This window comes from Meriones unguiculatus, chromosome 4 (genome assembly GCF_030254825.1).
Source record: "Meriones unguiculatus strain TT.TT164.6M chromosome 4, Bangor_MerUng_6.1, whole genome shotgun sequence".
NCBI lineage: Eukaryota > Metazoa > Chordata > Mammalia > Rodentia > Muridae > Meriones > Meriones unguiculatus.
The window spans coordinates 59,593,237-59,618,483 of record NC_083352.1 but is presented as its reverse complement, the minus strand read 5'-3'; the positions used below and the strand labels follow the sequence as shown (position 1 = coordinate 59,618,483).

Below are 25,247 nucleotides of genomic sequence, written 5' to 3'. Positions count from 1 at the left end.
AGGGAATTAGGAACAGATCAGCACAGGTAGGTCATAGTTAATGGTGCATACCGAACCTGGAGAGGCAGTTCTCACGCCGAGACCATGTGGGGACTTAGAAATCATATTAGAGCTTGTGCGCTCCCCACTGAAAGTAATGTACAAACCACGGAAAAGGTCAACAAGATGCTAATGTGCTCTCACCTCTTATGCTTAGATACAATTTTTCTATAAACTACTTTTCAGCAGCACATACAATGGGTATAACAACAGGATGGTTTAGCTTCCACTTTATAGCTGGTTAGCAGCAATACTTGTTCAGAATAAGGCTGTGACAAGTATGTGAAAGAGGATATGGTGTCCACATGGGGACCAAATTTCAGGAACAAAAAAAGGAAGGGCTCAGGAGTTGCTTCTTCTTCGTGGTTGTGACTAAGGCTGGTCCTGCCTTTGCATGTCTGAAGCAACAGAGCTGCAAGTTCACAAACATCTGTTGCTTCTCTCCCCATCACCTTCCTCCCTGAGCAGTGGGAACCTAGTGTCTATGATTTGTTTGGCAGCATCTCCCACACAGGATCGCTTACATAATTTAATTTTCTTTTTAAGCCTCACCACCACTTCTCTCAGAAGTTTACATGTTTAGTAACTACATATTTCTCTTGTTAATATATCATATTACATTAACCTGTGTGAATCATACTTATGTAGTTGTTTGGCATTACAGTGTGTAGTTCACTATTTACTGGAAAATTATAGACATCTCCAACTGTCTTATGTTTAAATAGCATCCCTAGTATTATTAGTTTATGTTTTGAGAGTTTTATACATGAAAATCCCATCTACATTACTCCTACATATCATCCAAACTTCTCTGGTTTCACCCTCTCCAAAATTTGTGATTCTTTCTTTAATTATTTTGCTACATGAATACATATATACACATACAATGATACTCTTTTGTGCATGTGTCCAGGGCTGCTCACTACTATGCCTGTGACTGACTGATGGACAGCATGCACTGGAATGAAATTGGAGTCACAAATGGCCTGCTTATAGTGGAACTCATCACACCTTTCTCAAGTCAACTGGCCTCTGATGCCTCCTGTTAATACCAGTAGCTCCTGTTTGTCAGGTTCCCAAGGTTGACATGGTCTTCAACAACTTTGTCTTATTCAACAACTATATTATGCTTTCAGTAAATGTGAACAAATAAGGCGGTTCCTATTCACTTAGCAGACTACCACAGTGTCACTCCTTCTCCCTTCCCCTCCCCTTTACCTTACTTAGCGCACATCAGGGTATCTCTGCCCATACCTGTGTGCCTTCAACATCACCAGGCATGTGGTGACTTCCACGTGACTTTTATAGTCTATTCTATTTAGCACAGTCTTTTCTGTACTTCTCTTTTTCATTGGAATATTTTTATTCTTTAAAGAAATATCTTGAAGATTTCCAAGGATTATAAGAAAGCTAACGTTGAGCAGTCTCTGGCCAAAGATGGGCTAAAGGAAGCATATTTCTCTCAACCCAACTAGCTCTTCCTTTGAAGTTAAAAAAAAAAAAACAAAACTCTCAAACTTGAGAAGTTCTTGGAGGGCATTGGGAAGAAGAGATTTGTAGGACAGAGCCAAGCACCTTGGATTGATTCTGTATTTTCTTCAAAATGCTTTGAGATTTGTACTAGCCTTTATCATTCTTCCAGTCTGCCTATAGAAACTCACCAAGATCTCAGTGCATAATGTTGGTCCCTCAGCTCTATCTGACCTAGTGGTATTTGCACCAACTTGAATGTCTGAAATTACATTCATGCATCTTTACCAATATAAAGTTCACTTTGCCTCATTCAAAGGAATTTCTGCATCATCTCATGTCAAGACTATATTTTTTTTTCTTTAAAATCCTGCATCATTTCTCTGCTTAGACTTAACCTCCACTCTCTTAAATTTTTGACTTTTCAGGTATACATTCAATGTCTCCTGCTTAGTTGGTTCTTTTGATGGCAGCACACAGCAGAAAATAATATCTATAAGTACTTTGGTCTTACTCTGACTTGTAGAAGTCTAGGTTAAAGAAATTTCTTCTCTTTGGACTGTCTCTCCCAAGCAGTACTTGTAAAAGAGGAGAACCTGTTACTCTGGCTCTAGATGTAAATATTACTTTTCCACTTCCAGTTACCAGTAAATTAACTTGTCTGAGTGACATTTATTAAATAATAGAAGTAGATTTGAAAAATCACAATGGTGTGTGTGTGTGTGTTAAGGTAAATATTCTCAGTTTAGGTAGGAAATAGTGTTAGCTTTCATCAGAGACACATAGTTATCATATTCAAAGAATTATAAGAAGCATACATACATTTCTATATAAATCACACGCTGCCACTTTACTTGCATGGTGTGTGTGTGGTGTGTGTGTGTGTGTGTTATATGTGTATCACACATGTATGCATATATCTATATATATGCATGTGTGGAACCATAGGTCAACATCAATTTCTTCCCTAGTTGCTCTCCACTTGATTATTATTATTTGAAAAATAATTACTGCATTTGCTGGGTTATGTATTTATTTGTTTTTCCCCTATTTTTACAGTTTATTCACTTTGCATCCCAGCTGTTGCCCCCTCCCTCATTCTCTACCAATCCCACTCTCCCTCCCTTCTCTCCTTCCATGCCCCTCCCCAAGTCCACTGATATGGGAGGACCTCCTCCCCTTCCATCTGACCCTAGTCTATCAGTTCTCATTAGGACTGGTTGCATTGCCTTCCCCTGTGACCTGGTAAGGCTGCTCCTCCATCAGGGGGAGGTGATCAAAGAACCAGCCACTGAGTTCATGTCAGAGACAGCCCCTCTTCCATTACTATGAACCCACTTGGACACTGAACTGCCATGGGCTACATCTGTGCAGGGGTTCTAGGTTATCCCCATGCATGGTCCTTGGTTGGAGGATCAGTCTCAGAAAAGACCCCTGAACACAGATCTTTTTGGATTTATTTGTGTGTGTGTGTTTGTGTGTGTGTGTGTGTGTGTGTGTGTGTGTAGGCATGTAATTTCCATTGCGTGTAGGCATATGATTTCCATTGTGTGTGTGTGCTGGGATCAGAAGACAACGTAGGATATTTCATTCTGTCATTCCATAATGTAGGTCTTGGTTATTGAGCTCAGCTCTTTACATTGGTGGTAAGCACCCTTAAATGTCATTTTACTGGCTCTTCACCTCTATTTTGCGACAAGTTCTCTCAGTGTACCAAGAGCTCACTGATTTGGCTAGACTAGGTGACCAGAAAGCTCTAAGAGTCCTTCTGCTTCTGCCTCCCCAATGCTGAAATCACAGGTATATGCTGCTGCACCAGGCTCTAAACTGTGTGCAGTGGATCTGAACTCAGACCTTCATGCTTTTGCCACAGGGACTCTGCCCACTGAGCTATTTCCCTAGTCTCTCACTTCATTTCTAAACCTTTGAAATTCCCTACCATGCTTTAAGGGTTTGATAATACTGGTCCATCCACTTCCTTACCTGAATCTCTGCCAGCCACTCCCCTCTCTCACCACATCCTGCTCTCAGTTTCCTGGACTGCCACACTCCTGCCATGACCCTCTCTCTTCTTGGTTTCCTCTAGCCAGTATCCTCTGCAGGATGGGCTTCCTCTTCTTTCCTTCATCAACTCTTTTTTGTACTTTGAATTGTCCTCTGGTTTCTAGAGGAACTTGAGTCCCTGTATTAGATATTTCTAATTTCTCAATTGTGATTGTGTATGCACTAGCTGTGAAATAATTTTTGTGTCTGTGTTCTTTATCCAACTATAAGCGCTGCCATATCAGAAATTACCCAAAAACCATGCACTACAAATATTCAATGCTCAGAATAAAGACCAGTGCATAACATGCTTGAACAATGGAACAAGTAAACATTTTATGAGTAATTGTCTGATACAGCTTTCAGAGAACAAATCGTCCTGTAATTCACATCCAGACCTTAATTTTTCTTGTTCTGGCCAAAGTGGATATGGACTGCATTGTCTAGTTCGTATGTTTCACATGCATGCACACAGTAGGTTTTATAAAATAATTTCATCTTTTATAAAAACAAACTATACCAAACAACATGCAATGAAACTATTTAGTTGGTTTCAGAATTCAATTTAAATTATTAAACAAAATATGAATTTTAAAAAAATTGTCATATCTGCAGAAATACAAAGCTCAATAGTTCTTTTCAATACTAAGTTATCTTTTAAAAATATATGCTTTGAGGTTAAACAAACAAACAAAAACAAAACAAAACGGTCTTATTGCTAAGAAATGTCTACACCGTTAAAAATCACCAGTGCTTGATTATTGGTAAAGTGAATGAGGCTCCCCTTCCTTAGAGGTTCTGGCTCCTAGCCATCAAGCCCAGAACCTGTGTCCCTGTCCTTTGGATCTTTAGTTACCCTGCTGAGTCAGACAATTGAAGAACAAATTGCACAAACAGCACAGAAGATTTTTCTGATGCAAAAAGCTGACCTTTAAGAACCTCTAGCTTGAATAATTTTCTGCAGAAAATTGACCATATTTGACCATATTTGAACTGAACATTTCTATACAGCTTCATCCCTATCATCATGGTTTTAGGGAGAATATGTACAAAACTCATTTCCTTTGCCTATATCTATACCACAATATGTCATAAAGTAAAAGGATGAGAAGATCCTAGTCTATCATCAGATGGAAGGGGAGGAGGACTTCCCTTATCAGTGGACTGAGGGAGGGGCATGGGAGGAGAAGAGACAGGGAGGGTGGGATTGGGAGGGAAGGAGATAGGGGGCTACAGTTGGGATACAAAGTGAATAAACTGTAATAAATAAACAAATAAACAAATAAATAAATATTAAAAAAGAAAAAAAGGATGAGAAGAAATCTAATTCTATACATTTTTGTGCCTATAGATTTTTCTCATAGTCTTCTGTTTTTAATTTTATCCTGCCTGTAACAGTACAAATGAATGTCCTGCTTTGAGGGAAATTCACAAACATGAGCTACTAGAACGATATTTGAGTGGCTTCAAGTCTTTCTCTACAGCAACTGACCTGCATACTTCGAAATTATCAGAGCCATCATCACAGGCATCAGGAGGCTCCTGAGCAGAGGTATTCAGCTGAAGCCCCGCATCCTCCACACACTTGGCCCCTTCTGCAGCTGCTACAATTTCAGTATCGGAATCAGTTTCTGAAAATCTTTTCTTGATTGCTTCTTTTTGCCTAAATGTGTGCAAGAGGTGAGGATCCCTGTGGCAGAATCTGCCTTTACTCCCTGAGTGGCTCCCTGGGGCTCTCTTCTCCACCACGGACCCCCTTGGCAGGGGAGGACTGCGTTCTTGGTACCTTATGACTTTTCCTCTATAGACGTTTAAAGAATGACTCGTACATTCCATCAGCTCTTGGTGCTTTTCACCTTTGGATCCCAGATCAACAAGCTCAATTCTGTCAGGAGTGGAAGACCCAGCCAGGTTTCCACATGGATTTTTATTATTTCTCCTCCTTCGAGAAAGTCTGAATTTAACCTGGGCTTGTCTTTTTGCCTGAGCCCAGTGACTCTCATCTGTGGAAGATGAATCTGAAGTCTCCGTAGAAAGTTCTCTCCACCTGGGACTTGAAATCTGGAGGTGAAAGTCACTTCTTCTCCCCTTTGCTTGTTCTTCTGCATGCTCGTATCTCTGAGAGACCCTTCTCCTCCTCCTAGGCTTCTGTTTTACTGGTTTCTTACCAGACTCCTTTCTAGCATGGCTCAGCACCAGAACAGGGGTGCAGTGCTCAAATGCATCTTCTGACATGTCATGCAAGATGGAAGATCTAGACAAGGCATCAGGCAAAGGATGGGACATGGGAATGGCAAGGAAAGTCATGGGAAAACAAAGAGAGAAAGAGAGAGAATGATGAAAATGACAGCACAACCAGACGTTGGTAAAAAAAAAAGACAAACTGAAGAAAAGCTAAAGGAAGGGGGGTTAGATCCATGGACAACATAAAGCAGAAGCAAGAGCCACTGAGCTTCAGGTCATGAGAAAAAAAAAAGTACAAAATACTAGTCTAAGGAACATTGAATAAGATCATTTGCCCAGGACTTACCTGCAGATGTCCTGAGTAGATGGACAGACAGACAACCTTGATTGGCTCCTGGGAGCTGTCCCTGTTGTTGGGCTGCTTGCCTGGAGAAACAAGTTAGATAGTTTGGCATCTTGATTAAGGTAATACATGGTTGATATCTTGCTTTTTTTCCACATATTAAAAAAGTTACAACAAAGGTGGCTGCTGGTCATGGTGCTCATAGTACAGCTCACTGAATGTGGGAAGTCAGAGGACTTGTTTTGCAAAAGTAAAACCAGTTTGAGGAACCTGAAACAGCTGATGTGCTACCCTGCTCTGCTGTTGCTTCATTTGTGAGAGAGGAAGATGATTCCACAAGTTTCTATTCTATTTACTATAAGCACTGGAGTGGAATAGCTCAATTTGCCTGGGAAATAAGTGAGTGTTCAGAGGTCCCAATGAAGTAAAGAGCTACAATGCCAAGATGTGAGGAGGGTCATGATAGGTTGGTAAATGTGAGTAATCAAATAGACATCAGGTTGCTAGATAACACCTTGAGTTAGCAACTAGGTCCCATGGACCATATATTTAAAAACACTTTGCAATATTTTAAAAGCCTGTAGCTACAACTGTTGTGAATTCATTATTGGAATAAACATAACCTATCTTTCAAAACATTGTTAACCTTTTTTTAAATATTTTTGTCACTCCCTATAACAGTTTAAGTTTGAGGCTAAGAGCCTGGACTAATTCAGATGGTTAATACAAAGTTAAGAACATTTCACTAGATTCTTTCTTTTGAAATTTAATATTATTTGACTCCATTGACTTCTTCACTGCTGTGCTTAACGCTGGCAATGCCGGACAGTTAGATGCCATCGTATATGGTGATTATACACTGTGGGACTTACACTGTGGTGTCATCTAACTCTTAGAGTAGTTTCATGCAAAGAAAATAATTGACAGGCTTGAGTTATTTAAAGGCAATTTTGCATATTCAATTAGCACAATCAGTGTTTGTGGTAAACACTATAGTTTTTTCTCAGCTGAGGAAGCTGAGAGATTGAGGTCGTTTTTGTCAAGATGTAGAAGAGTGAACATTTGGACCAAGAACCTGGCTTTGTCTTCTATGTTCTAATCACCAGAGAAGTAGCCGTTCTCCTTTTGAACAAGAGAAACTGAGGAAACTAGAGTTCCACATTCTAGCCTGGCTCACCGCAGCAGCAAAATACCAAGAAAATAATGCTGAGGGCAGAAAGTTGCAATTTTCAAATGATTTTTCAGACCTTTTGTGTTAGAAATATAGGAATTTACGACTGTCAGATTCAGAAAAAGGAAACTAATTCTAAACCACGAGGCAAGAGAAAAATATTCATGGACTGAAAACTGGCACTTAAGAAGGTCTATACTCTTATCTCTGGATATTCTCTCTTTCCCTTTCTCACAGGAACTCATGTAGTCTATAATGGCCTTGAATTTGTTCTGTATCTGAAGCTTACCTTGAATATCTGATCCCCCTGTCTCCACTGCCCAAGTTCTTAGAGTATGCCACTACATTGAACTTCTAATCTCTGGACCTTATGGATGTATCTCCTTCCATGTAAAAACAACAACAGCAACAATAATGACTTTATATGCATGGTTAAGTTAGGAGTTTGGACTCAGAGAGACTTTGCTGAAAATTTCCAGCAGGCTCAAAATAACCATAGGACCTTATAAAAGTGAGGCAATGTGGTTAAGGTAGAGAAAATAGAGGATGGAGGAGAGGTCAGACAGGAGGCCTGTGCGGCACTGATGCCTTCGTAAGAACTGCAAGCAGCCTGGAGGTGCTGGAGAGGCTAAGAAAATGCACCCTTCTCTTGTCTCTGCAGAAGGAACGTGAGCCTCTCGACAGCTTGCTTTAGTTCCAGGCTGTTGCCACTAGAAGTATAAGTCAGTAAATCTGTGTACAATGTCGAGTAGTTTTTGGTAGTCTTATACCAGTTAGAGAAAAATCACGTAGGAAGGGATGGTTTGGCTAACATTAAGAGGCAAATGAGAGCTGTTAAGGAAGAAATTGAGCTATTCCAGGTGGATGGAACAATGTGCTGAAAAGATGACATTGTGAATGTTCTCAGCACATCTTCTGTGGACTTCTGATGTCTACATTTCCATCACCTCATGAATATCAACACATATTTCATGATATACAATACGTGTACCAGGATTCACTTCTTGAAAGTTGTTACTGTTTTGTTATTGTCATTGTTTTATTTTTTCTTTTTTTCAAAGTAACACAATTTGAAACCGCCAAGATGGCTCAGTTGGTAAAGGTGCTTGTTGCCAAGCCTGATGACCTGCAGTTAATCCTCTAGATTTAAGTCAGTGGATAAATGTTTCTCCACTCTGAAGAAAGGTCCGTTCTGGAAATTTCTGTGCTGATACTAGAATTTTTCAACAGGTCCCTAGCTGATCAAAGGCCAGTTCCCCTCTGCTATTAATGTGTAATTTGGTGCTTCCTCATTCTCTCTCTTAACTTTTTTATATCTTGTTTTTCCTTAATTTATAAAACTACATTTTTAGTTTTAGTTTTATTTTACTTTATTTTAGTTTATAAACACTGACTGCAGCTCATTAAGAAGATGTTAATAAGATGGCATGCCTGCAAATCATGAAGACAGCAGATAGGTAAGCCTTCATTTCTGCAGCTCACTAGAAGAACTGGAGCCCATAAAGATATTAAGGCAGAATCTATGTAGGACTGCATGCCTTAGCCCGCTAACACAGAATCTAGTCAAGACTGAAGGCCTGCAGCCCACAAAGACACTATCTAGTTAAGACTATGTCTGCACCCTAAAAAGACAGTAGCTAGGTCAAACTGTGCCCTGCAGCCCACAAAGGCAGCACCCAGCTTAGAATGTATGCCTGCAGCCAAGTAAGACAACATAACACTGTCCAAGAAGACAGAATCTACATAAGACTGCAAGCCTGCAGCCAACAAAGAGAGCATCTAGGTAAGACTGCACACAGGTACACAGCCCACCAAGGCAGCATCTAGGGAAGACTGCATGCCTGTAGCCTGTGAAGACAATACCTAGGGAAGACTGAGTTATGACCTGTTGACTCTTCTCAGAAACTGAGACCAAATGAACCCTAGCTTATCTTACTTTTGACTTACTTCATTCAAGAAATATGAATGAGCCATCATATAACACAACCCGTACTGTGAAGAATAAAAAGCAACATCCAAATACATTTAGTTTCAGGAAGATGCATATAAAATGTGATTTACAGAGCCTGCCTATTGATGGCCTGCCAAAGGAAGAGTGTCTACCACAGAGCAGAGTCCAGTTCATAGAGGAGCTAATACTTAATCTAGAAGGGAATAATGAGAATTAAGTTGAAGGAGTTGTTCAGAGAGGGACATGGGTGTGCTAGTGTGTAAAGAGCAGAGGTATGACTGCTCAGAAATTAACAGAATATATATATATATATACATGGCACAAGGACATGTATTATTAGATTAAAATTAAGAATCTATTTATCTATCATCTAACCTATCTATCCATCCATGTATCTATTATCTATCATCTATCTATCTGCCTATAATATATAATCTTTTATCTATTTGTCCATCATTTATTACTTATTTACTATCTATAACCTCCTTCTGTTGTCTGATCAAGTTGCAATCTCTTAGCATGTACAAAGTTGCATTTCAAGTAAATGGAAAATGGTTTGTTGTTAAGCAAAGGTATTAGAAACATAGATTAGTCACTTGTAAAACTGCAAATCTACTCTATCTTATGAATTCCAACAGTTTAAATCATGAAATTTGCAGGCAAATAAATGGTGGGAACTAGGAAAGTTCATCCCGAGTTAGGTATCCCAGAAGCAGAAAGACATGGTATATAATCACTTATAATTAGAGATTAGACATACAATATAGGATAAACATACTAAAATCTGTACACTTAAAGAAGCTAAGCAAGAAGGAGGACCTTAGGTAAGATGATCAAGCCTCACTCAGAACAGCAAACTGGATGGACATCAGAATAGGGAGAAAACAGGCAACAGGACAGGAGCCTACCACAGAAGGCCTGTGAAAGACTACCCAGCAGGGTTTTAAAGCAGATGCTGAGACTCTTAGCCAAATTTTGGACAGACTGAGTGGAATCTTATGAAAGAAGGGAGAGATGAAAGACCTGGATGGGACAGGAATTCCACAAGGAGAGCAACAGAAACCAAATACTGGGCCCAGGGGCCTTTTTTGAGACTGATACTTCAGCCAAGGATCATATGTGGAGAAAAGCTAGAACCCCTGCACAGATGTAGCCCCTGGCAGCTCAGTGTCCAAGTGGGTACCAGTAAGGGGAACAGTGGCTGTCTCTGACATGAACTCAGTGGCTGCTCTTTGGTCATCTTCCCCTGAGAGGGAAACAGTATTACCAGGCCACAGAGGAAGACAATGTAGCCAGTTCTGATGAGACCTGAAAGACTAGATTCTGAAGGAAGAGGAGGAGGACCTCCCCTATCAGTGGACTTGGGGAGGGGTATTGGAAGAAAAGAGGGAGGTAGGGAGAGATTGTGAGGGGAAGAGGGAGAGGGGCTACAGCTGGGATACAAAATGAATAAATTCTAGTAAATAAAAAAATAATAAATAAAAAAGAAGAAAAAAGAATAAAAAAGAAAAAATTGAGTATAATAAAACCACAATATATGTAAAAGAAACATAATTATGTATATTTGTAATATTGAGGAATTATTTATAAGAATATGAAACAAAATTGAAAAACATGAGCACAAGGATCTAAAAAAATAAAAGCTTCTGATTTATGACAAACGCACACACTTGTACAGCAGCACAACTATAGGTGACGCTCACAAAGAGAACTGCCACATTTTATAACACATATGTAGCTAAATAGCTAATTAGTCTAAGAGATCTTTCAAAAATCATGACATAATTTCCATTATGAAAAATGAGGCTGGAGAGATTAAGAGGTTAAGAGCACTACTTGCTCTTCCAGAGGTCCTGAGTTCAATTCCCAGAACCCACCCACATGGTGCCTCACAACATCTATAATGAGATCTGATGCCCTCTTCAGGTGTTCAAGTGTACATGCAGACACAACATTGTATACATAATGAACTAAATAAATCTTAAAAAAAGAAAAGAAGAATGAGCAAGTATTGAGCATCTTACCTAGGGTCTTCCTTGTTGTTTAGCTTTTTTAGGAGTTCAGATTTTAGCTTGTTTATCAATGTTACATGTCTAATAACCGCTTATGAGTGAGTACATACCATGTGTGTTTTTCTGCTTCTGGGTTACCTCACTCAAGATGATCTTTTCTATTTCTATCCATTTGCCTGCAAATTTCATGATTTCTTTGTTTTTAATAGCTGAGTAGTATTTCATTGTCTAAATGTACCACAGTCTCTGTATCCATTCCTCTATTGAGGGACATCAACTCAATCCTCATTCAGAAGGACAAATGCGATACACATTGAAAGTAGAAGGCATTTTTTTTTAAATTTTTTTAAATTTTTTTTATCAGTTACATTTTATTAACTCTGTATCCCAGCCATGTCCCGATCCCTCATTCCCTCCCAGTCCCTCCCTCCCTCCCTCATCTCCACCGTGCCCCTTTCCAAGTCCACTGATAGGGGGGACCTCCTCCCCATTCATCTGATCCTGTTTTATCAGGTATCTTCAGGACTGGCTGCAAAGCCCTCCTCTGTGGCCTAACAGGACTGCTCCTCCCTTTGGGGGTGGGGAGACCAAAGAGCCAGTCATTGAGTTCCTGTTAGAAATAGTCCCTGTTAAAAAAAAAAAAAAAAGAAAAAAAGGAAAGTAGAAGGCAGTGAACAGGACAGGAGCCTACCAGAGATGGCCTCTGAAAGACTATACTGATGGAGGTATCGAAGCAGAGGCTGAGACTCATAGCCAAACTTTGGGGAGAGTCATGGAATTTTATGGAAGAAGGGGGGGATAGAAAGACCTGGAGGGGACAGGAGTTCTAAAAGGAGATGAACAGAACCAAAAAATCTCAGCACAGGGGTCTTTTCTGATACTGATACTCCAACCAAGGTCCGTGCATAGAGATAACCTAGAACCCCTGCACAGAAGTAGACATGGCAGCTCAGTGTCCAAGTGGGTTTCCTAGTAATAGGAACAGAGACTGTCTCTGACATGAACTCAGGGGCTGGCTCTTTGATCACCTCCATCTGAGGGAGGAGCAGCATTTCAAACAGCATAGGCAGGGGGAGGAACAAGCACCTGGAACACAGGGATCTAGCTATGTCTGCTCCCAGGGCAACAAGAACATGGAAATCTACTTATTCTGTGCTCAGCTGAGACTCACCTAAGTAAATAACCAGGGGCCACTGTGGCTAAAGCCACATGATTTTATTACAGGACTGTAGGAAAGGTTACCCAGCCAAGAGGCCTGGCAATGCTGGGGAAAGGTACAACTTAAAACAGGTGGAAACTGAACCTGGCTTAGCTGTCAGTGAAAAGCTGGCCACCAGTTCCCTAGGCAAGAACATGTAAGTGCCCAATCAGTTAAAAATCTGGAGGACAAAACTATTCAGTGGCTGAACCAAGATATTCATAAAGTTGAAGGCGAGCAGAAGAAATCTTGAGGGACTTATTTGGGGGCTGGCAGCAAATGACATTTCTGTATTTATTTTTTATTTACCTATTTAAAAAAATCAAACATTTCCTACATCACCAGCAATGGGGTGATCTCAGGGTTGAAAATGAAAGCTGAAATCAGGTTTGGAAGTTCATATTTTCACACCCATATCACAGAAAAATTACCCTGTGGCATCCTGAAGGTTTTATAGAATTCATAAGAATCTCCACATAGCAATTGTCCGTATAATGGTCTAACTATATGATCTAGAATGATTTTAAAGTGAAGTGTTTTGAAGTTGTTGTTTTAAACCAAATTATGTTTGCTTATTTATTTGGTAGCAGGAGACAATATGTCTCAAGGTGACTTGAGTGAGTCACTTTTTCTTTGCACCACGTGAGTCTTGGGTTCAAACCCAGATTATCTAGCTTGTCTGCAATAGCCTTTTTCTTCTGAGACATCTCACACCCACCTCTTTTTGAGACAGGTTTCTTACTCTGTAGCCCCAGATGGCCTGTAACTCACTATGTAGGCCAGGTTGTTCTTGAAGTCACAGAGATCTTCCTGCTTTTACCTCTTGAAATGGTGGAATTAAAGGTATGTACCACCACACCACATTTTTATTTTTATCCTACAGAGTGTTAATGTTCCACAAAAAGAAAAGAGTGGTGGGTTAGGTGGTCTTAACAACGTTTTGGTACATTTTATTAGGAAGGAAAGGAGTATCTTTAAAGGGAAAACCAAATTTGCCTTTGACAACTGTTCATCATTATCATCATCATCACTTGGAGAGGGACTTAGAACAAGACTGGGCTCTTCCAGTAGGTCATAAATAGAAGACATAACTAACAACAGGGAATCCTAGCATGCTTCCTGTTGGAACACTGAGTCAAATCACCAAATATTGTTGTTTTGCTAAATGGCTGACTGGTCATGAAATGGTCACATCAAACGCTTCTAAGTGTTTACACTGAAACTTAGCACTATTTACTCTCAACTTTTGTTAGAAAAGCTCCCTTCCCTGCCCCCACTCCCCACCCCACAGTGGCAGTGTAAATATAGAGACTTGTCATTGGTCCAAGTGCTGAGAATAAGTGACCTTGTGTTCTTCAATGTCACCTCTATATCAGTCCCCACCCAGAGATAAGGAATATCAGAGAAGAAACAGTGGAAAGACTCTAAGATCTGGAGGATGGGGAAGAGTTATGGTGACATGCCAGCTTCAGGACATGGCATGATGTTGTTCTCATGAACTCAGAAGAGTTGTGTTTATATACACAATATATGACAAGATCAAGCAGTCAAAATTCCAACGAGGAACAGTGAGGTCTCATACAGCCTCACTTTTATCTGAGCAGCTGCTAGCAGTCCACAGCAGCTGGGAAAGAGAGTTATTTTACTTTAGTGGAGGGTGGACATTAGCAGGTTGCACAGGCTCTGGTGGGTAACTCCACATCGGCATCCAGACAAATCCAAGCAGCACTAATTGGACTCTGGGTTATAGAAGAAGAATGGGAGAAGGAGGACAAGCAGGGAGAGGAGAAAGAAGACAACAACAACAATGACCATGATGATGATAATGAAGAGGAGGAGGAGGAAGATGAGATGAAGCTAGACATGGAATGTGTTAGGAAAGGCCTGAGCATATTTGGAGGTGGTGAATGCGAGATAAAGATGACTAAAATACAGTGGATAAATGTATAGAATTTCCAAATTATAAATAAAATCTTTTTAAAAGGCTCAGGAAGCATCTAGAAAGATGGGACAAGGAGAATGTCTAAGCTGGAGGATGGAAAGTAATGTTGTGGAAATGGTATTTTCTCAGATGACATGGCTACCAAAGTCATGAACTGCAGCAGCCTTAGTACCTGCATAGGAGTAAGGCACCTCAAACACCTGCACAGATGTGGTAGATCATCTGGAGGTTCCAGCCATCGAGGAGCTATTGGCAATGGATACTTGCTGGGCGGGGGTGGAGAATATTTTTTTGTTGAGAATGTGGCAACTGTTACTTTTCTCATGCTCCACGTGTTGCCCCACGCCCATGCACATACATGAACTCCGCTCAGTGGGTTACCAAAAGAGAAGCATGAAGGGTAAATGTTGTGGGAGATATGGGGGCAGTTGGATAGGGAAAAAGCAGGCTAGATATCATCATACTTCATTGTATTACATGTATGATATCCTAAAAAATAAAAATAATTTCAGTAATAAATATTTCTTAATTCTATAAAAAAATTTCTGGTTGCTTACACATCAGCCTGTACCTTCATAAGCCTAAAGAGGGGGGAGTTAACCCAGGTGGGAACGATGCTTAATGAACATAGAGGTGGAAGGCTGTGCACGCGTGATCTATCTTATCCCAGTGGAAAAATCTGAGAGACCGTAGATATTCCTCAGAAGAGTCACTGGAGTCATCAGAATCAGGGCTCAGCGAATTAACTCAAGATATACTATTAACTTGTGTTTCTGAACAGTCCCTGAGACATTTCCCAAATGTACCTGCACCCAGATTCTTGTCGAGTATGTTGTTGTAAGTGAAGCTCAAACTCAGAGACGATTGAGGGAAGTAGATGTACATGGTAGAGTTCCTCCGTTAGACTAACAAGGGACTTTTTGCTGAGTGCTAATGAGCCCTCGTGAGCTGTCACTCAGCAGTTCCAGGATGGGTGAGATATGGTGGAAAGGAAAGTGTGGCATGGTTCTAGTGTTTGCACAGGAAAGGCCAACGAGAATTGCACAGGCATGCCATGGTTAGCGGCTCCCAGGCTTTGTTAACTGCCTCGAAAAATGTTTCAAGAGTAGGACAAGTGCAGCTAAGACCGCTATCGAATCTGCCAAAGCCCGCACACAATCCTGCCTCCAAGTGCCTATATGTAGTTGCTAGGTGACACTCTATAAGCAGAGTGCCAATGTGGAGGATAAATGTGAAAGAATCAGACTAACTTTGTAACCTATGTTTCTTTTAATTGCCTTATAACTTATATTTGCAAGTTTTAGGCCCATGTTAATTAAAGCCTCTTAGTGCTTCTCCAGAGAACTGAGGAATATAAAAGTTCCTGACATTAGACATCTGTGAGGGCAGAGATAAGGAAGAGAATAAGCAGAGATCTCTACTAAATGGAGAAAAAATAACTGGCTTGTGCCGGTGAGATGGGCTTTGTTTGGAAACTGGGCCAAATGGCCCCAATCCTTCTCCTGACCTTTGATCCAAAGCCTGTAACCCCCACTCCTCAGAACAGACACGGGATGAGTTAATCACCCTCCCACATTTAACTGTGGATGGCAGGAAATTCCAAACTGACTTGACAATCAGATATTTATGACAGGGCTGACTGGACCTAAGGGTGACCAGAACTGACCAATTATTTTAAAAGTTAAACACTTCCTCCAACCCTAAATCGCCAAGAAGGCAACCCCAGGAGATTCCTGCCTTGTGTCTTTTAAAAACCCAAGATCTTTGTCTCTCGGGGCCACTCCTAGCTGACCAGCAGGGGTGACCCCATTGTGCAATGGTCAAGAGGAGTCTCTTGCGTTTTTGCATCGATGGATGATTAGTTTCTTGAGTTCTCTTCATACCTTCTTATATTTAGGCTCTTGCTGGGCCTAAGAAATGCACCCACTCCAGACCTTCCAATCTTGGAGCCATCTTTAGGAGAGTCCCCTGAATCAAGCCCTGTTGCCACACCTGTGTGTTTTATGCGAGGCATTCTCTTAATTTCTGTTGTTATTATCTCTCTTAGAGAAACAGTCTCATAGCTCGGGCTTTCCTTCCACTTACTGTGTAATCAATAATCACCTTGAATTTCTGATCCTCCTGCCTCTATCTCCAAAGAGCTGGGATTGCAATAGTGTGCCTGATTTTATGTGGTGTCGGAGTCTGAACTCAGGGCTTCGTGCACACTAGGCAGTCCCTTTACCAACTGAGCCGTAGTCCTAGCCCATTGGTGTATGATCTCTGTCTATCTCACTCTCACTCCTCACTCCTGTTGCTTGCAAAGTCTTAAACTTTGATTTTGTGAGGACAGAAACCTTGATGGCAGTAGATTAGGGCAGTTGGGTTGGCAGGCAGTGCATGAGTGGATCTCCAGGGCAGTATATGAGCTACACATTTGGAGAATAAATGGGTTGATTGAGCCTATTGGATTACAGTATTTTTATATCCCTCTTCATTTATAGTTTCTAGCACCCAAGTGCCCAATACATAGATCTTGCGTTCAGTCTCTGTCACACTTAACAGATATCAAGCCCTGTGTCCTGCTTTTTCTTCAGCCTACTACAGTTAATTACTAAGAAATAAAATAATCAGAGTTCCTAGTGTCGTCTTCTTTTCTATTTTTCCTTTTGTGGTCAGCATTCCAAGGAGCTCTGGGATTTTTATTCCTTAACCCACCACCCTAACCTTTCCTTCCCAGAGGGTCTCAATGGCTTCTCGTTACCTAGGAAGCTAAGAACAAGGACCAGTTTGGTATTTGGAGTCAATTTTCTGTTATTGACTTCTCCTTGTCTCTTGGTCCCTAGGTTCTAGTAAAAGCTAGGACATTTGCAATTTCTTTTTTCTTTTTCTTTTTTTGTTATTCATATTTTCTATTTATGTCTTTTATCTCTTTTTTAAAAATCATTTATTGACTCACTTTACAGCTGATTACATCCCACCTCCTCCTCTTCTCCTAGTCCCATAATTTTCCTCCTTTTGCCTCTCTCCTTCTCCTCAAAACTGGGGAGTCCTATCCCTGTACCAACCCACCCCAGCACTTCATAGCAGGACTAAGTGCATCTTCTTCCACTGAGGCCAGACAAGGCAGACCAGCTAGAAGAAAGTGATCCACAAGCAGGCAACAGAGTCTGTCAGAAATAGCACCCACCCTGCTTTCTACGTGACCCACATGAAGACCAAACTGCCCAGCAGCTACATATGTGTGCATCCATGCTCTTTGGTTGGTAATTTGGTCTCTGTAAACCCCCATGGGCCTATGTTAGTTGACTCTGTCAGTGTTCTTCTGGAGTTCTTGTTCCCTCTGGGTCTCTCCTTCCTTTTACAAGACTCCTTTTTGAGGATGTGGATATTTGCAATTTCTAAACATGAATTTGCTTTTGGTTCCATGACTTTATAGAGGGAAAACCACCAGTGTATGGGCTGGAAGTGTCCCTCAAGACTAGGCAATTTCTCAAACTTTTGTACATATGTATTTTCCTGACTTCCAGGGACCTGCTTTAACTTCTTTTGCAATATTCATTTTGCTTCCAACATTTATTTTCATCAGCCGTATCCTTGTCTAGCCATTGTGAAGTTGCCATGGGCTTCTATAGCTAATTCCTTTCCTCCCATTCACTACAAACTAAGGTGAAGAGGCCATGCCCAACTCACTGTGGCGATCCTCCTGGTTTCCTGCACTGAGCAGGCAGCCAACAGGGTGTCCTGGAGTAGAACTGATCTTGGTAATTGTTGTATTCTATTGAACCGAGTTTCATGATAGCAGTACTTAATTGAATTGTTCTTAGTAAATCCTATCCTGATTGCAGGAGAGATAGAAATGACAATCATTTCACAATGAACAACGAAGAAATTTAGCACTGCATTGTTTAAAGGGCAATTCCATATCTTAACTGAGTAAATGAATGGAGGTGAAAATTTTATTTAGATCTTGAGGCCCTTTCCTTGGAAACTGGAATCAGAAACTATATGAAATAAATTCCCATCATCTCTTTTCTATGTCACACATATATTTTCTTATTTAGAAAATGAAATAATTATAGCAGGCAGAGAAGACCACGTGTTTAACTAACAGGGTTTGTTTACAATGAAAATGCAGTAATTGAGGATAAAAACGAATTAAAATGTTTTAAATGCATGGTCCTCTTCAGCAGCAATGTATTGTTTTAATTTACCAGTTGGTACATTACAAGAGCTTGGTAATTTGTTCATCCCTGTAATAGGTGCAAGACTGAAATGGGGATAGGGAAGGAAAAACAACGATTGGCTGGGTGAGCAGAATGATATGTTCTTTGAAATGAAACACTCTTTATAATGGATTTTTACTTCGGAAGATTACACTGTACAGTGCCTTGAAAGAGGAAAAACAAACAGGAAGCCAGCTGCATTAATTTTATCAAGGTTATTTATATCAGCAGTATAATTAAAGGCAGTAATTTCAAATTAGGTTTTTGGAGAATCCATTTATAGGCAACACAAGGCAACTTGTCTCCACGGCATCTCCTCCATGATTGTGCTCTGGGGGTGGGGAGGGGCGATGTTAACTACTGCCAATTGGCCTTGGCATTCTGAAAATTAATTATTGTTTCAGAAGACTCTAAAGCTGTTACCTCCTGCTGCTCTGGCCAGTTTAGATTCACTGCACTAGGAGAGCCCAATAAATAATTTATGAATATGACAAAGAATAATAAAGCATAATCATTTACAAATGGCTTCTCTTATTTAGTGATACATTAATAATACACCAGAAGCACCACTCCAGACTGAAGATGAGGAAAATATTGTGTAGAGGCTTTTCTCTTTTCTAGGAAAAAACCCTCATTAATTTCAAAAGTAGCTCCTGAACAGCATGCTGAAGACTTAAATACGGAATGAAATATTACGCTGGATCTCAGGAATAGAAATTTAGCCTAAAATTACCCAGAAAAATCTTCTCGTGATGAAAAAGATACTTAAAGCACTTTAAAATGCATGAGAGCATCTTTATACAATCTCAGGGGTCCAGGGAATAAGACCTAATTCCTGTCTCACATGGCAGCATTTAGGATACGTGGTCCCCTGGCTTTATCCTAGCCAATAGAGAGAGTTCATTTACTGAGACTCTCCTCTGCAGCTTCCAAGAGGTGTAATTGTATCAGTCACACATTATATTGGAAACTGTTTCTGGTTGCCTGCACCACCAGCCTTTCTTATACTTTTCACTGCAGCCACACAGAATTGGCTCAGTGTTTAAGGTTTCCTCCAGTATCATAAACCTGTAGTGCTTACTAATCCTCATCCTGATACCTGTTGTCCTCCTATCCCATAGTGGTACACTGTTTTGTTTTTTTTTTTTTTTTTACTTTAAATAAGTTTGGAGTCTATTTGAGATTCATTTATTTTTCATTTTAAAATGTTCAGAGTCCAATTGGGTTACATAGTAATGTGAAGAGGGACTGCCTCTGACATAATCTGATTGGCCTGCTCTTTGATCACCTCCCTCTGGGGGGGAGCAGCCTTACCAGGCCATAGTAGAGGACAATGCAGCCACTTTTGATGTGAACTGACAGACTAAGATCAGAAAGGAGAGGAGAACCTCCCCTATTAGTGGACTTGGGGAGTGGCATGCAAGCAGAGGGAGGAGGGAGGATGGGATTGGGAGGGGAGGAGGGAGGAGCTTATGGGGGGATGCAGAATGAATAAAGTGTAATTGATGAAAAATTTAAAAAAAAGGGAAAAAAAAATAAATTTTAAAAAATGAAAAAAAAATGTGTTGTATACTCCCTCTCTGTATGTATGTGTGTATTTGTATCTGTGTGCAGGTATATGTATGTGAGTGAAAGCACCCATAGGGGCCATAAGGTGTCAGCTCTCCTATAGCTTGAGTCATGGGAGGCTGTGAACTGCTGGAAGTGGGTGTGTAAACCAAGTTGTGGTCATCTGCAAGAGCAGTACTCGTTCTTAGCTAGCTGTCCAACCCCAAGGTATTTTCATTTGAAAAGTCCAAGTTTACAATAAACAGTGGGAGCTTTGAGCAGTAAAATTCATTAGAAAGACAGGAAACAGGATACAAAACTTTACAGGAAGACACAAGTATACCATGGTGTTGTATCTTATTTCATATGTAATTAGTGAATGGTTCCGAAAAGGAGGCAATAAGGATAATAAAAGCCAGGCGTGATGGTGCAGGCCTGTAATCCCAGCAGTCAGCGAGGAAGAGGCAGGTGGATCTTTGTTAGTTTGAGGCCAGCCTAGTCTACACAGTTTCAGGACAGCCAAGGCTACACAGAGAAAACATGTCTCGGGGGAAAAAAGGAGGAATGTTAATAAATTTACTTAAAGTGGTATGCCATTGTGACTTAACTTTTTGCAGATTAATGCTTTGAAATATATTTTATATGCTTATTAAAAATACTCATGTCTTTTTAAGTGACTTAAAAAATATCAGAACATTTTTATTGGGTTCTTTGCCCGCCTATTTCTGAACGATACAAGTGTCAGAATTTTTTATACTTTTTTGTTATAAGTTCTTTACCCAAAGAACTCTTAAGAGCTGAAGTTTTAAACTGTATTGAGGATAATTTATTAGCGTTTTATTTTGTAACTCATGCTGGCTGTGTCTCATCTACTGACAGCCTCTTCTTATGGTCATGAATTTTCTGCTGTGCTCTCCTCTAGCTTTATACTTTAATTTTTGTGGTAGGGTCTCCAGATCACTCCAGGTCAGCTTTTAAATATATGTTAAAGGGTAAGATTCTTTTTCTTCCTTATTGCTATGAATTTGTTACAACTGCATTTCTTTGAGTTATACCTGGAAGTTAATCATCTATTGGAACTGCTGGATTAAAGGCTCCCATTAAAGCACAGACTCTGGATGCATTGTGTCCATCCCTAAGGCTTTGTTGAAAGTTGAATTTAAGAGGGATGCACTTTCAGAGGCCCTCTGTGGTAGGCGCTCCTGTCCCGTTAATTGTTTTTTCCTACCTCCAATGTCCATCCCATTTGTCTTTCTAAGTGAGGATTGATCATCTTACCCCGGGGCCTCTTTCTTGTTTGTTTTCTTTAGGTGTATAGATTTCAGTGTATTTATCCTATCTTATAGGTATAAATAAGTGAGTGTATACCATGTGTGCCTTTCTGCTTTTGGGATACCTCACTCAGGATGATCTTTTCTAGGTCCCACCATTTGCCTGCAAATTTCATGATTTCCTCGTTTTTAATTGCTGAGTAGTATTCCATTGTGTAAAAGTACCACAATTTCTGTATCCATTCCTCAACTGAGGGACATCTTGGTTGTTTCCAGGTTCTGGCTATTATGAATAAAGCTGCTACAAACATGGTTGAGCAAATGTCCTTGTTGTGTACTTGAGCATCTTTTGGATATATACCTAATTAAGACTCATAACCAAACCTTCGGCAGAGAGCAGGGAATCATATGAAAGAAGAGGGAGTTAGTAAGACCTGGAGAAGACACTAGGAGCTCCACAAGGACCAAATATATCAGGGCACAGGAGTCTTTCATGAGAGTGTTTCTCCAACCAAGGACCATGTACAGATATAACCTAGAACCCCTTCCCGGATATAGCCCATGGTAGTTCAGTATCCAAGTGGGTTCTCTAGTAAGGGGAACAGGGACTATTTCAGACATGAACTCAGTGGCGAGCTCTTCAACCCCCCACCCCCCGAGGGAGGAGCAGCTTTGCTAGGCTACAGCAGAGGACATTGCAGCCAGTCCTGAAGAGACCTGATAAGCCAGGGTTAGATGGAAAGGGAGGAGGTCCTCCCCTATCAGGGGACTTGGAAAGGGGCATGGAGGAGGAGATGAGGGAGGGATGGTGGGATTGGGAGGGAATGAGAGAGGAGGCTATGGCTGGAATACAAAGTAAATAACCTGTGATTAATATAAAAAAATTAAAAAAATTAAAAAAAGAGTGATGCACTAATTTATGTGTGGAAAGATATTTTGAAACAGCAGATAAATCACAGTATGGCATGAATGTTTTTGGCTGCTTTTGTTTGATTTTACCATGAACATCAAAAGCAAAAATAAGCAGAAAGATTGGCTAATTCATGGCCTAACCAGGGAAGATGTGGGAAGCGTGGTGGGAAAGTATAGAAAAAGTTGAGTGTGGACGAGCTGGTAGTTGTTACAAAGACAAGTGTGGATTAAAGGGAGGATGAGTCATTTGCTTGGTGGTAAAGTAAGTATTTCAGAGTTTCTGCGACTATATTTTAAGTGGGTTCAGATGAAACTCGTGCCAGCAGTTGACCTGGCACAAATCTACCTGGCATATCATCTACGTGGTGCTGGTTTTACAAGTGTGGAGGAAAGCGGAATTGTGGCATTGGGGCGCTTTCACTGAAGTTTAAAAGGTAGTCCAGAAAGGTCCAGGAAAAGGGTGCTGCAGCTTTGGAGCCTCCTTACAGCTGAGAACCCAGAAATGTAGGGCAAGCAGGAGTGTGCCCCTTAGCAGCAGAAAGCTCTGACAAGCGGCTGACATCTGTGTGTTGCCTTGAAGAGAACAGCTGTAAAGATGTGACTGCCTAATCCCCAGCAGAGCATACATCAGGATGTCGGACTTTAGCCTTTAGCTCTTCCTCTGAGGTTCCCATTACTCTTTTCTATATCTATATTCATTTATTTTCAAAGCAGAATACTTATTATGTACTATTCACACCACTGTGTCTTGGAAATGTATACATTGTTATTTTAAATTTATTTATTTATTTATTGTATGGAATTACACATAAAATAATTTGTCTTGAATCAGATGAAATTTTTGAACTTGGTGAATGCTAGAATTGTTGTCTGTATGACTCTTAGGAATTGAGTAAATGCTACTTGCAAGTTGAGATAGACATGAAATTCTTCAATGTTATGATTTTGATGGAGGTTGAGTCTTAATCATTGGTTCAGATAACTGAAGGTGTTACCCCTCACTGTGGTTGTATGGGGGGAGGTGGTAGAAGTTTTAAGGGGAAAGGTTTTGCCTTTCTATATAGACCAGGCTGTTCTTGAATTCGTAATCCTCCTGCCTCACGCTTTCAAGTGCTTGGATTGCAAGCATACTCTACAACACCCACGCTCAATATGATTATTATAGTATATACTGCAATGAGTGTCTGTCATATATCCATTGTTATATTTCAATGGCCCAATGCCAAAGTAAAATCCAGTGAATCAGAAAAATTTTGCTTTGACATTATGCCTTCATAAAATAATAACGAATATGGTTCAGAATTTCTTCCTATGTTTGTTATAAAATATTCTTATCTACTCACTACATCCAGTTTTGAAAAAAAAAATAAAAACAACCAAACCAAACCAAAACAAACCAAAAGAAACCTCTACTGGTGAAGTCTTTGCCATGCTATTTGGTTTGGCAGATAGCATTGCCTAGTGAAGAAAATACAGTGGGATGGATTTCGCTCCAAAGGAAAAGTTTGTAAAGGAAATGAACAAGATGGAATATGAAAGTACATTAGAGTCTTAGTGATAGGCAGACTGTTGAAAGAGATTTAAGAGTGTTGTGGAAGGGATTTAAGATGACAAGTTATTTCCTTAGTGAAGATGAAGGGGACTGAGATAAAACAAAAACAAAAAACAAAAACAAACCCTTTACCTTTATAAACCCTTATGTGTCCTTTTTCCTGATTCATATCTCCTCCATAGCTCTCCACAAATCCACAGACTACCCCAAGCAAAATCAAGATAAGAGTTTGCCAATGTTTTCTGAATTTGAATTTGTACTTTGTTGAATACTGTAAGCAGAACCAAAGGGCTGTTCTTGTGGACACTTGGAAGATAGTAATATTGAGAGAGATGCAGAAGAAAAGGCTTGCCTCATGTTATTGCAGAGGATATCCAGGATTTTTATAAGAAACAACAAACAGGCCCCTCATGTGATATTTTGGATAAGAATTTGGTTTCATTCTGCAAGTTTCCCGAGCACATGACTGAAGCTGAACTTCATATGAACTAATCTTCTTGGCAGACACAATTTCAAGTTGGGAGCATCCAAGCTAGTGCTACGAAAGCAGTTCCAATTGTTTTTTTTTTTTAATTTTTTTATTAATTACACTTTATTCACTTTGTATCTCCCCATAAGCCCCTCCCTCCTCCCCTCCCCATCTCACCCTCCCACCCTATTCTTCATGCATGCCACTCCCCAAGTCCACTGATAGGGGAGGTTCTCCTTCCTTCTGGTCTTAATCTATCAGATCTCATCAGGAGTGGCTGCATTGTCATCTTCTGTGGCCTAAGGCTGCTCCCCCCTCACGGGGAGGTGGTCAAAGAGCAGGCCAATCAGATTATGTCAGAGGCAGTCCCTCTTCCCATTACTATGTAACCACTTGGAGACTGAACTGCCATGGGCTACATTTGTGCAGGGGTTCTAGGTTATCTCCATGCCTGGTATTGGTTGGAGTATGAGTCTCTGGGAAGACCCCTGTGTTCAAATTTCTGATTCTGTTGCTCTCCTTGTGGAGTTCTTGTCCTCTCCAGATCTTATTATTTCCCATTTCTTACATAAGATTCCATGCACACTGCCCAACAGTTGGCCATAAGTCTCAGCGTCTGCTTTGATAGCCTGCAGGGCAGAGCCTTTTAGAGGCCCTCTATGGCAGGTTTCTAGGTTGTTTCCTGTTTTCTTCCTCCTCTGATGTCCTTCCTCTTTGTTTTGGTGGAGTATCAGTATCAGAAAAGACCCCTGTGCCCAGATTTATTTGGTCCTTATGGAGCTCCTATCATCTCCACATCATACTAACTCCTCCTTCTTTTGTATGATTCCCTACACTCTGCCAATACCTGTAAAACAGGGTCAGATGAAAGGGGAGGAGTTCCTCCCCAATCAGTGGACTTGGAAAGGAGCAGGGAGGAGATGAGGAAGGATAGAAT

At 40.5% G+C, this 25,247-nt stretch overlaps 1 protein-coding gene across 7 annotated transcripts in view; it reads right to left on the bottom strand.

Annotated features, from left to right (window-relative positions):
• Marchf1 (membrane associated ring-CH-type finger 1) overlaps positions 1-25,247 on the bottom strand; it is an 862,889-nt gene that overhangs the window by 70,802 nt on the left and 766,840 nt on the right. For 4 of the 7 annotated variants that reach the window (XM_060381857.1, XM_060381858.1, XM_060381855.1 and 1 more), the window contains 2 exons: positions 6,083-6,162; positions 5,045-5,806 (listed from right to left, as the gene is read on the bottom strand). In XM_060381857.1, coding sequence (XP_060237840.1) covers positions 5,045-5,806; positions 6,083-6,162 — 842 coding nt within the window. The remainder of the gene's footprint in view (positions 1-5,044; positions 5,807-6,082; positions 6,163-25,247) is intronic. The other 3 variants (XM_060381860.1, XM_060381859.1, XM_060381861.1) reach the window with 1 other exon arrangement.